At 36.7% G+C, this 13,758-nt stretch overlaps 1 protein-coding gene across 1 annotated transcript in view; it reads right to left on the reverse strand.

Moving 5' to 3' along the window:
* The window catches only part of UNC13C (unc-13 homolog C), a 665,319-nt gene that overhangs the window by 70,760 nt on the left and 580,801 nt on the right, over positions 1–13,758 (reverse strand). The window contains exon 29 of the mRNA XM_066276244.1: positions 9,428–9,575. Within this exon, the coding sequence (XP_066132341.1) occupies positions 9,428–9,575 (148 nt within the window). The remainder of the gene's footprint in view (positions 1–9,427; positions 9,576–13,758) is intronic.

Below are 13,758 nucleotides of genomic sequence, written 5' to 3' on the forward strand. Positions count from 1 at the left end.
ACCCCCCACAGGACTTGTTCACATACACTCACATTCTCTCTCTCACACACATACTCATACATAAACACACTTTGGGTGCTCTATAGTATATTGAACAGGGCTGTAAATCACATACTTTCCATAAAGGCCTGTTGAAAGGTTTGTAATCACATCCATCCATTCAAATTGTCAAATCACAATTTTTTATGTTTCTACATTCAATTTTCTAGCATTCAGCTATTCTAAAATTTACCAAGCACCTAATTCCTATCTAGTACTGTACTGAGCACTTAGGTTTCAAGAATAAGTAAGGTCCCTGTCCTTGTAGGGTTTACACTGGGAGAAGGGAGACATACAAATTAACAATTCTAATATGACTCAATGTGCTAGGGGAAATGTTACAAAATAATACTTCTGCTGATGGGGAACAAGGGTGGAGGGGAGTAGAGTAGAGAGGGAAACCAAAGTAGCAATATTCTATAGATATATCTTATACATATACACAGTAAACTAGAGGAATGAAATCAGGCTATGTCTAAAAGGAGAATATATTTCCTTACATTCAATTTGATTCCTATAATGTAAATAATTCATTAATATTCAAAAGGTGCCCTGACCACTGAGCATGCCTCATAACTGGGACCAGAATAAGAAGAAACTGGGAAGCAAAGTTAGAAGATAGACATTTTGGATGGAGTTTGTTGCTGACATAGATAAAAAAAAAAGTATCAACTTCAAAGATGGTCTCCTGAACAGAATAAAGATTTAGTCATAGTCAAATAGAAAGTAAGGAGGATGGGCCCTGGCCGGCTGGCTCAGTGGTAGAGTGTCAGCTGGTGTGTGGAAGTCCTGGGTTTGATTTCCAGTCAGGGCACACAGAAGAAGCACCCATCTACTTCTCCACCCTTCCCCCTCTCTTTTTTTTCTCTCTCTCTTCCCCTCCCACAGCCAAGGCTCCATTGGAGCAAAGTTGGTCCAGGCACTGAGGATGGCTCTATAGCTTCTGCCTCAGGTGCTGGAATGGCTCCAGTTGCAATGGAGCAATGTCCCAGGTGGGCAGAGCATCACCCCTTTGTGGGCATGCTGGATGGATTCAGGTTGGACACTTGCAGGAGTCTGTCTCTCTGTCTCCCTGCTTTTCACTTCAGAAAATAAAAATATGGAGGATGAAGTAAAACTGATTGTTCAGAACTAAGGAGAAGACAGCATGGTCTGTGAAAACTAAAAATCACTTTCTTTGCTTATTAACATAAATGTGAGATTGTGGCAAGGGCACCATCTCTATAACATTAGTAAATTTATTAATCTGTTTGTGGCTCATTTTTTAACCCAAGAAGTATGGGTAATGTTACTAGCCTCCCAGGATTATTAGGAAGAGTAGCATGGTGGTAGACAACTTGCTTGGATCAAAGTATTGCTCAGCATTATGGCAACGGTATCTAATATAGTAGTTGTCATTTCTATTTTGGAAAAGGATTCAGTGTACTCAGAACCATATTAACACTCCTATTAAAGTTATGTGTGTACAGCTTTTTGATTGCACGAAAGAGCCTCAGCCAGCTTTGAATACCATCAAACTGATGGCAACATTCAAAGAGCCAAGCCTCGTCAATTCTCCTCCATTTTTCCACTTGTGCATTTAAGAAATGCTAACCTCTGGTCTTGAGAGGCAATGCTAGCTAGTTGTATCTTACTGCCCTAGGGATAAGACAGTGGCATAGCTTTGTTGGATAGGATATTGGATCCCTGGTTATCTCTGAAAGGCTTATCAGTAAAGTGAGAAACTACTTCTAACTGTGCTCTAGTATAAATTGAAGACGGCCAAGTGGATTTTAATATTACTTCCCCACATGAACTGAAGACATTCCTGAGCATTTTCTTCCATAGATGGCATCCAGCTGAAAATTTAGCCAGAGACTTTGGCCCCTGAGATAATATCTTTATTTTGATGCCAGTCCTTCTTCCAACTAAATACTATTAATGTTAAGTTTTCCTATAGTTCTGATAAAAACAGACTTTTTCCACAGTGAACCATTTCTAAAAAGAGTATCTTTTCTACTTGTGGATATATTCTCTATAGTTTGAGGAACATAATTAGAAATAATTAATGCTTTATATATAGTTAATGTACTAAAGTATAATCATACATTCCAAAACATGAATCAGTAGCTCTCTTATTCTCATTTCAAATTAAAATACATTATTCTTCACTTTAGCAGAAAACAGGTTACTAAAATGACTAAAAAGATATGATTTTAACAAACTTTAAATAAGTAGGGACTCAAAAATGTTAGTCATAAAACTTAAAAGAACAGATCATGTAATTAAAATTTAATCTCATATATTTTAATTTCTATAGTCATTAAATATAAATTTTTTCTCCATGAGCCAGTTGTAGTTTTGACATAAAATACCCCTTTTGTGTGTAAAACTTTTGAGATTTTGGTCTCAAGCCGTAATAAAAGCTCAGATAAAGAAACAAAATATGACACAGGATGGCTTGGCAATTAATCATTTGTTCCAAATTGTTTTATTCATTGGAAAAACTCTACTTGGTCTGTTTTAGTTTTATACATATTTCTGTCTACTACTGCAGGAAATATTCAAAGAGCCCTTGGTATAATGAAATAGCTATTAGAAAAAACTCTTTTATGATGAATATTATAATCAAGATGCAAAAAAAATGAATTTAGTACCAGCTTATAAACCTATAAATAACATGCTCTTGAGAAACAACAAAAAAGTATAATTTTTCAAGCTGAATACCCAATTTAAACCATTGAGTAAAGTTTTAAGAGGTTATAATATGTGGTAATTACTATAAATATTAAAATAATTTCTACTTATGTCACACAAAACTTACTACAGTATTTCTGTATATTTTAATGGTATAAGGTAATCTAAGGCACTTTTAACTGTATCTCTTGATCAAAAAGTTGGTGATATGGTGGGTTTTTTAAAAGAAAAATAAAAATTTTTTAAATAAAAATACACTGTGGATATGCTTGACACACTGGAATTTTAAAATTAAGAGTAGAAGCACACACTTTCCTGGACACTTTTTTTATTCAGACTGCTTTTTCTTTCTGTTTCCTCATGATCCAGTTTAGCCACTATCTTCTGCCTTCTCTCTTTTTTTTTTTTGTATTTTTTTGAAGCTGGAAGCGGGGAGAGACAGTCAGACAGACTCCTGCATACACCCGACCGGGATCCACCCGGCATGCCCACCAGGGGCGATGCTCTGCCCACCAGGGGGCAATGCTCTGCCCCTCCGGGTGTCGCTCTGTTGCGACCAGAGCCACTCTAGCGCCTGGGGCAGAGGCCAAGGAGCCATCCCAAACGCCCAGGCCATCTTTGCTCCAATGGAGTCTCAGCTGCGGGAGGGGAAGAGGGAGTCAGAGAGGAAGGAGAGGGGGAGGGGTGGAGAAGCAAATGGGCACTTCTCCTGTGAGCCAGCCGGCCAGGGCCCTCTGCCTTCTCTTTTATTTTACTTTACTTTTTAGAGAGACGGAGAGAGAGATAAGAAAGATAAACTTATAATTGCATCATGTTAGTTGTCTATTGATTGTTTCTCATATGTGCCTTGAGTAGGGGTGGGCAGGTGGGCTCCAGGTGAGCCAGTGACCCCTTGCTCATGCCAGCAATCCTAGACTCAAGCCAGTGATATTGGGCTTCAATTCAGCAACTTTTGGGCTCGAGCTAGATACCATGGGGTCATGTCTATGATCTCATGCTCAAGCCAGCAACCCTTGCTTAAGCTGGTGAGCAGGTGCTCAAGCTAGTAACCTTGGGGTTTTGAATGTGGGTTCTCAGCATCCCAGACTGATGCTCCATGAACTGCACCACTACCTGGTCAGGTCCTTCTCTGTCTTCTCAAGCAAAATTTTCCCTTTTAACATGACTTTTGTTATATCACTTCTCACTTTTTAATCTGGTATTATATGTCCCAACATTAGTATTATTGCCATGTGTAGCAAGGGAGCTGTCCTGTACAGTTCCCCCGACCAGAAAGCAGTGACACAACTGTTCCAAATATGATAGTCAAAGCTCTTATAATATTCTTAAATGTCTCTGGGTAGACAAAATAATACTGCTTGAGAACCACTGATTTAGAGCAACTGTGCATATAACTTCATGTTCACCTTTGAATATATGCCTCATTGTATGGGACTTTGTTCTGAGATAATGCTCTGTAAGTAGTCATTAAGAGACTGCAGAGTAAGATGATATTTTACTACTGTAGTACATTGCTAGGATAATAAATATGGTACTCTTATAAAGTAAACTTTGTTTCATTTGAGGACTTCAGCTTTTCTATTCATTTTGCAATTGTTTATTTTTCTATTTGGAAAAGAAAGAGGAGAGAAGACAGTGTTTTCCCATATCAATATATCTCATTTGGCTCATAAATTTCTAATGGGACTAAATACCTCGTAGTATTTTCTAACTTTCATTTCAACTACTAGCAAAAAATAACGTTGAAATCTATTGAAAAAGACAAGGCAGAAAAAAAGCAAGCTATAGAGTAGAAAGGCACAAAATAAATAAGGAAATAAAAAGAGAGTAAGAAAAGGAAAAATCAATGAGCAAGAAACAGCAGGTTTTTCTATACTTATAAGCCCATTTTAAAAAAAACTGAATTTAAATAAAATATTTTAAAAGAAAAGTACACCTTTCTATTTGAAATAGCAAAAAAACTTTAATAGTAATTGAATTTTTAACATTTAATAGTACAGTTCATTTTCTAACATAGAAGAAAAAAACAAAAGAGAAAGATGAGAAAAAATTTTTATAAAAGGTAGACAAAGAAGAAAATGAAGGAAAAATTTTATGAGGATAAAAGAAGCAGAATATAAATGCTTTAAAAAACACACTGAGATTTCTAATGGACCCCCAAGTCCTTTTATATAACATGTAGATCTGTTATATAACACTTGAATAATGATTTAATGTAGTTTTAAACAGTTATTTCCCTGTAGAATATGAGTTAAAAATTAAGGGAATAAAAAATCAACTTTGTTTTACTGATCATGAGGTAAATGAAAACATGTGAAATTTTTCAAAATAATGTTTACTTATTTATAGGTTTTTCATTTAGATCTATATTCCTGACTTGAGAAATCGGGAAATAAAAGTCTAAGTAATGGCGAAAGATTTATTCAGAATGTTTGGCCTTTATACTTATCATCCTGAAGATGTACACACAGTGTTTAAGAGCACTGAATCCACAGATCTAGACTAGATGAATTAGAGTTTGGCTCCCCACTCTCGACTGTGCAACCCTGGATTTAGGCTCCCCCCAGAACTGGACTCTGAGACAAGCTTTCAAGGGTAAATGGTCTACCTGCGAAGGGATTCCAGGAAATGCTGAGAAGGGACTGAGGAGGTGAGAAAAGATAAAAGGAAGAAAGCCAAAAAAAAATTTTTTTAATATGGTGAAAAAAGTGAAGAAATTAAGGAAAGAAAAGTAAAAAACCTCATAGACACACACAACAGCATGGTGATTACCGAAGAGAAAGCAGGGGACTGGGGGTTAAGTGAGGGTAAAAGGGTATAAATGGTGATGGAAGGAGACTTGACTTGGGGTGGTGAACACACAGTGCAATGTACAGATGATGTGCTATAGAATTGTACACTTGAACCCTATATAATTTTATTAACCAATGTTATATCAATAAATCCAATTAAAAAAGAATGTGGTATCAAGCCAGACTTCTGAGGGAAAATGGAGATCCATCTAAAGAAGAACTCTGGAGTTTGTGCAAAACACATGCGAGAATGAGCAATTAGCTTATGGAGCCCAGTTCATTCTGAATGGAGCTGAATGTACTCCCGGGGCTCCTCAGACAAGAAAACAGCAGGGGTTTGCAGTATGTGGTACTAGCTTTTACTTCAAATGTTGTATTTGCAAGTTATCATGCCTGACCTGTGGTGGCGCAGTGGGTAAAGTGTCAACCTGGAACACTGAGGTCACCAGTTTAAAACCATAGGCTTACCTGGTCAAGGCACATATGGGAGTTGATGCTTCCTGCTCTTCCCTCCTCCCTTCTCTCTCTCTCTCTCTCTCTCTCTCTCTTTCTCCCCCCTGCCTTTCTAAAATGAGTAAATAAAATAAAAAAAGAAAGTTACCATAACACCAGAATTATCTTTCTCATTTAGAAAGATAAGAAAGTTAAGAAAATATAAGATTTAGAAAGTTAAGAAAATATAAATTTTTATATTAAAAAGAAGTTTGGTACTGTGCTCAGTGCTAGAAAATTATTTGGATAACTGCAACAATTTTACACTAGAAACTGGAACCTCATTTGGTCATTCTGGACTCTTACGTTACCAGGAAATTAGGTGTAAAAAGGGGATTATTGGTTCTACTATTAACTGGAAATGTCCATCTGCTGGTGGGTACCAAAGGATTCCCAAGGATGGAACCTAAGTTCTTCTGTTTCAACATGTTGGTGTCAAATATTCATAGAAGAATATAGAAACCCATATAAATAGGACCCTTTGAGAATTCAACTTTTTTATGTTTCTCAGTTAACAATTCTAGAAGCTGAAGTTCCTTTGAAGGCAAAGGGAACATGATCCGAATAGGAGCATTTGGAAGTCATAAGTATAAACAATGACTTTAGGATCAGTTATAGAAATGAAGATTGTTTCTTCTACTATATTTTCTTTTTGGTTGTGCCATACATAATTTTAATATTCAGCAAGTTTCCACCTTATCTTTCCTTTTACTTACTCTTTTATAAAAAATATGGTACTAGCCTACCCTGTGGTGGTGCAGTGGATAAGGCGTTGACCTGGAAATGCTGAGGTCACCGGTTCGAAACACTGGGCTTGCCTGGTCAAGGAACATATGGGATTTGATGCTTCCAGCTCCTCCCCCCCTTCTCTCTCTCTCTCTCTGTCTCTCCTCTCTCTCTCTCTCTCTCTCTCTCTCTCTCTCTCCCTCCCCCTCTCCTCTCTAAAACAAATAAAAAAAATTAAAAAATATGGTACTGTTGGCTAATTTTTTATTATTCAGGCTATGATAATGAATATTGCGGTGGGACTATGATAAAATTAGAAGAGAGGGTATAAATATAAACTCAGAAATCTTTCACCAGTTATGAGAATTTGGCTTGCCTCAATTTTTGATTGAACAATGGTTTGTTATACTAGGTAGTTGTATTTCTCCCTCCAACCTCCTCCAATTTGGAAATATAAACATCTATTTGAGCAGGTGGAGAACTGTAGAGAGATGGCAGTTGACAGTAGGGAATCCCCCATTATCACCAGAGATGTGAAAAGAATGAATGAGGTTTTCTATGGCTCAAATGGATCCTACAGGAGGAAGCTGTTTTTCAGCCCTCTTGCTGGGACCTAATTCCCGAGGGCTGGCCACTAGGAGCAGAGGCAGTCACTGAGGGGTCCCTGAAGGGAGCTGGAACAAATTCTGCTCACCCAAGAGATTAGCAAATACAATGGTCCCTAACACCGGGCCCCTCAGAAAGCCAGCATTTAGCGACAACCACACAGAGGACATTGAAGATATCTCCCTTCCCTCATTTAGTTTCTGCCCCCTCAACTGCTATAGCAGAAAGGGATGTAGAGGTGGGCAGAGATGGGGAGCAAAAGGCGCATCACCCTCCCTTCACACCGCAGGTATGTTGGACCCGATCATGACTGGTTGGGGACAGTTGTGGGGATGATGAGGTAGTTGGGCTAAATTTCCACAGAGCTGGGCTGAAGTCAGCTATTAAAGAAAATGCAAAGCTGTATCATATCTATGTCTTACCAATTTTAATTATGCCGAAACGAAGAAAAACAAAAGCAGCATACTGAACAAAACCAGAAAAAGGAAAGCTAAAAAACCAAGGGAAGCTCTGGCCACATAACTTAGGTGGTTAGAGCATTGTTCTGAAGCACAGAAGGTTGCTGGCTGGTTCGATCCCCAGTCAGGGGTCAGGTCACATACAGGAAGAGACTGATGTTCCTGTTCCTCTCAAATCAATAAAATAAACATTAAAAAGAAACAAGCAAAAGACCAAGATTGAAATGTAGTTATGGTAAATCAGGTGGTTACTGTGATTGTAATCCCACAATCCAGTATATTTTTAATGTTGTCATACAACACATACTATTAAAAAATATGTGTGCCAAATTCCGTATCCCAAAATTGATATACATATGCAGTTTTTTGGTGTGAATCTATGCTAAAATATGGGCTGTATGTACACTTAAATGTATACTTATAAAAGGAAAGCAGGTTTTATATACTTACATTCTCTGGGAATAAAGCTACAACGCTATCTATATGATGTGCTAGCATTGCATCAATATTTATAAAGTTCCGAAAACCTTGAAAGATCATGGATTCAGGGATTAATGTTCTGAATATTTCTGTATTTCTCGATAAGCCCTGATGAGCTCAGTTTACTTCCCCTTTCGGGAACCATCCCAAGATGTATGCTGGGTTTGCATACTATATATAACAAGGATTTGTAACATTTAATTGGGCATTATCAGGAAGCACAAAGCATTAAAGACAGGCCAAGCACCTACATACCACTTCACCTTGGCATTATCTTTGGTGTAGTTAGAAATGTTAAATATCCATGAAAAAACACAAATAAGTACAGAGAGTTTTTAGTACAGAAAACAAATGTCTCTAGTCTTTCCTTTCTGAGAACCTCTCATGAATGAAGACCATATCCCCTTATTTATATTTATGACTTCTGTGTTGTGATTGATTATGTTGTCGAGTTTCAGCAGCCTGCTCTCAACGTTGCATTTGATTCTTTTCGACTCACGCTGACATTTTCAATAATCTCTCAGAAATGCCAGACCAGAAGTTCACATAATTACCAAAATCTAATAAGTCACAAAACAACTTGAAAGGAAGGTTATTTCACAGTAATATCCTAGAAGTTTATGAGGTGGCATCTTCGCCATGTGAAACAGACCTGAGTTTTAAATAAAATACTTAATGCTTGGCCCAGTTTAAAGTAAAAGTTGAAAATTTTCCTAAAATGAAATTAAGATAAACTGATATTTCCCTTCTGGAAACCCCAAACCAGGAGATTTTACATTTGAAATCAGAATTTAGGGAATTACTATCATTTTTGGGGGGAGTTACCAAGAACAGCAAACACTGAGTCTTTTGTACTAAATTGAAGAGAATATCACAGTAATAAATATGTTAAACTAAATTTTGTTAAATTTTATAAAGTTAGAATCAACAATAAGTCAAACATTCTATACAGTTTTAGTATTAAGCATCCCCTAGAGTTATTGAAATGATTCATAAAATTATAATTTAGGAATGTTTAAAAAAGTAATTTTCTATTAACCATATCCTCTATTCTTATTGCTTTACTATAGCAAAAATCATTAATACTATTTATAATAATTTTTATGTTGAATTTTAGTTAGGCATTTATTTTACTCTTACATCCAATGTGTTACTTACTCTGTGAGGTTTGAGTGTCTATGAATTTCTTTACCAAGGCATCTGTTGTTTGAGTATAAAGACTGAGAGCATATCTCAGGGACTGAAGATCTGGGCTTTTCTCCAAGAAATTCTTTTTGAGGCCATTTCCTCCTGCATGAAAGTATTGCTAAAAAGAAAATAAATTATGTAAGCAGAAGCATTTTAAAATAATGCTAGAGGACAGGTTGTATTGCTGTAATAGTAAAGCTCAAATGGAACAGTGCAGTATGATCAATACAGTAAGATGGGTACAAAGGAAGTACTACTACTACAGGCCCACTGCTAAGTCATCACCATCTACTTAGATTCTCTCTCTATATTTTTGAAATGATGTTCTCCACTACGGACCCCAGATTCTTGAGGCTTAAGTCTTTTCATTCAAAACTTTAGTTAAGCATATGAGATTATGAAGATGCTGAGGTTAGCATCCTTTAAGCAGGGGTCTCAAACTCGCGGCCCACCGAACAATTTTGTGCAGCCCGCAGACTGTTTTCAACTGCAGTGAGAAAAGTGTTGCGTAACAGTTGCCTTTTGTAGACCTAGTGCGGCCAAGCGAACGACTGTGATCTTGCTCTGTGGCCCACATGCTGAGTTGAGTTTGAGACCCCTGTCTAAAGTTTAGAATGACACATTTAGGTAATAATCAACTTGGCTATTGACTTCTGTTTCCAGAGAATGAGAAAAAATATTTAGGGTTAGCAAAACTTCACAAGGAAATGTAATTTAGTCACATATTTCCAGACACTAGTTTGTAATTCAAGGCCAGATACCTGCTAATTCAACTTCTCCACCCTGTAATGACATTAAAATGCCAACCTAAAGAACTGGAGTGGTCCTTAGAAAGCCAACATCCCCTGAACCTTGTGTCTGATAAATGTAATAAACCATATAGGTTATTAACTTTTTTTTTTTTTGCTAATGTCATCCAACAAACTCAAAATACTACAACAATTATAGGTAAGATAATAGAGAAAATGTAAGCTCTTTGACAACAAATATGATCATTGGAGGATGTTAGCATTTTGCATGCTTCAAGTATTACGCACAATATCTTGTTGGAAAGCAGAACATGCAGAGATATGTAATAGAACTATAAGTTTTTTTTCCCAATCATTTAGAGATGATAATATATTTATACTATTTATAATCTGATAATGTTAGATAAATGGTTCTCTCTCTCTCTCTCTCTCTCTCTCTGTACCAATAATGCTAAATTACACATTCATTGTGACACGACTCATTATGTATGGTTCATATTCCTGGAAAATGACATATTTTTTTTAAAAAACTCAACAAATAATTTTGATATATGCTCTTAAATAGATATGTGTCATCCCTCTATCCCACTCCTTAAAACATTCTGAGCTAAAACATTACAGTGAACCAAAAAATTATGATTATCTCAATTTTCTCCCCTATTTATGAGATGTAGTAAAAATTGTACATTTGTAGACATCTGATACACTTTAAATTGGATAATGTAGAAAAGATTCAGGGCATGGGCCAGTGAAAGGAGGCAACGGGGATATAATCTGAAAAAAGATTGCTCTAGTTACAGACATCATCTCCAAAGAGAAAAAACTACGGCTACTTAAAATCTCAACAAAATAAAAAACCCTCTTCTTACTTTTTAAAAAAGGACAAAGATATAACATTTAAAATTATTTTTATACTTTGACCTTCTTATAAAAATGTTAAATTAAAATATTTTTATAAGTAGAAAGTATTTATTGAGGACTATGATTCCAGAATTGTTTTAGGTGCCTTGGTGAATGAAAAAAAATATATGATCGTTCTTTTTTTTTTTATAAAATATGATATGAAAAGGTGGAAAAATATTAAATAGTTGTTGAAAGAGAACGGTTTAGTTTGGTCTTGACATTTCTCCAAGAGGACTGCTCCAGTGAGGGTGCTTTCTGGGGGTCCGTTTATGTATGAACAAAGGAGTCATGGATGCAATAACTCACCACTGCTTTAGTAAACAGCAGTGGGTTACATTGAATGAAAAACAGGCAAGATCTCCGAGAAAAAATGCATTTTCTTTATGTGTTTCTAACAAACTCCAGTCTTATTAAGCTCAAGCATAAGTGCTAGGAGATTATAATTGAAAGATGTATAAGAATAATAATAATAAGCAACTATAATGGTATTTGCTATCCTTTGGGAAAAATGAGAGCTGTCAGCAAAGATTGTGAAAGACTTTGAAATGGGAAAAAATGATTAGTGCGTGTGTTCTCAATAGTATACCCATCTGGGTTATCTTTGCTTTTCATTGTCTTTAAGCTATATAGAGCTCTAAATTGTAGAAAATGAGTAATAATGTAAATGATGGGTTTTTTTTTCATAGAAATGCAAATCAATTATTTGCTGGTATGACACAACTGACCATTGTTCTGTGGGCAAACCTTTTGCCTCTATTTGTAAATTACTTAAGCTTTCTTATTGCTTATTCATATGTGTGGTTCTTGAAATTCTTCTTAGAGTTGGTTGTAAGAGCTTACTAGTTCCTTCAATATATGAGTAAAATACCATTTTGGCTTGTTTTATAATTGCATGAATGCCACAGTTATATCCTTGTTGGGCAAATGAGTTTGTAAAATTTGTATTGTTTGAGTTTGCTCACTTTTAGTGTTAAAAAATGGCACAGGGCAGCGCCAGGTAAGTGATCTGTGAAATTGCAAATTACCTACCTGCTTGGGAGGGCCATTGTCTTGCTAATGTTTACTGGAGGAGAGGTTTTGTGCCAGAAAGGTTTTGAATATGAGAGGAGGCAAACAAGGGAGGAAGCCAGTATGTGAAGAAAGAAAGAAGCCAGTTTGTGCAAAGGGAGAGAAGTCATGTTTGAGAGGAAGAACAGAGAGAATGAAGGTGTGCAGTTGGGGAATCAGAGCTGAGGGGCTTTGAGAGCCCTACTGAGGCTTGTGGGGGGCCTTTGATTCTAGGAGAAACTAGAGGAGATTCTCCTGGTTGTGGAATCGGAGAATGTGTCAGGGCTTTGGGAGTCCTGTGTGTTTACTTGTCAGCCAGTGTGAGACTTCAATAAAGAAACAGACCACCAATTTTTGGCTCCAGTTTCTTCTACTGCCTGACTGAATCCAATGGGAATCTGCATCTGTGTGGCCATGACGGCTGCAATTACTGGCCATACAATCCTCTTTTAAAAACTATTCTTTAACAGTGTATGTAAAGTAGCCCTGGGTGACAGCATTTATAAGGGTAACCATAATTTTTGTTGTCTAAATTGTGAGAACAAGGTCATGGGCCTGTGGCTCACCCCAAGAGCGTGGATGTCAGGGTCCGCCTTCCTGCCTGTTTTTTCTCCCTCTATTCCTTAACAAATATTTATTAAAATTGTACTATGAGCCAGACCTGGTGTTGGTTGTCAAGGATACAAAGCTAAAGAAGTCCAGAAGTTGCTCTCAAAGGGACTATAATCTAGTAGAAAATGTAACCAAAATGCCAAAATGACTTTAATAATACATTGCAGGTATAAGAAAAATGATTTGAAATACAGATAATGGGCAGGCAAACAATTCTATTGGGAAAGGAATCTGTAGAGGTTCCTAAGGAGGTGATATCTTTGGTGTTTATTATTTTATCAGCATTGCCATTTTAAATTTCAGCAGTGCCTGTATAAATCACTGCAGTGGATTAGAGAAAGAAGATACCCTTTCAACCCTCTTCCCCTGGTAACCAAGAGAAACACTAGCAGTCCTAGCAACACTTAATAAGAGAGTATTTGTAATTCTCAAAACATGTTTCTTTGGTATAGTTAAAACTATACTTGTTTGCTACTATTATTTTATTCTCATCACTAAACTCGTGCTGCCTAGAAGTTTCAAGTTGTCTCTGGCAGTGGTGGGCCTATAAAAATTAAGAGATGACATTATAGTTTTAAAGATTCACAATGATAATTAACATATTAAAGGCTCTGAGACCCTCTGTGGTAAAGAAATCTGTTTAACCTTTCATTAACACGCAGTAGTCTCCTTAGTTGCAGGGGATTTGTTCCAAAACCCCCAGTGAATGCCTGAAACTAGGATAGTACCAAACTATATATACTATCTTTTCCTATACATATATGCTCATGATGAAATTTAACTTATAAATTAGGCACATGTTGGGCAGATAAAATATATTATGCTCACTTTGTTAAAGACGGCGCTGCCGACGAGGAGGCTGTCGCCCAGGTGATATTAATGTGTGTCTCTGTGGGCAGGTAGAATCCTTGTAGCCTGGGGTTTGGTTTGGGGATTAAGCCTTTCCCACCCTTTTTGATATGGGGTGGTACAATCCAATCATGCCTCAGA

Source organism: Saccopteryx bilineata, chromosome 4 (genome assembly GCF_036850765.1).
Source record: "Saccopteryx bilineata isolate mSacBil1 chromosome 4, mSacBil1_pri_phased_curated, whole genome shotgun sequence".
NCBI classification, from domain to species: Eukaryota; Metazoa; Chordata; class Mammalia; order Chiroptera; family Emballonuridae; genus Saccopteryx; species Saccopteryx bilineata.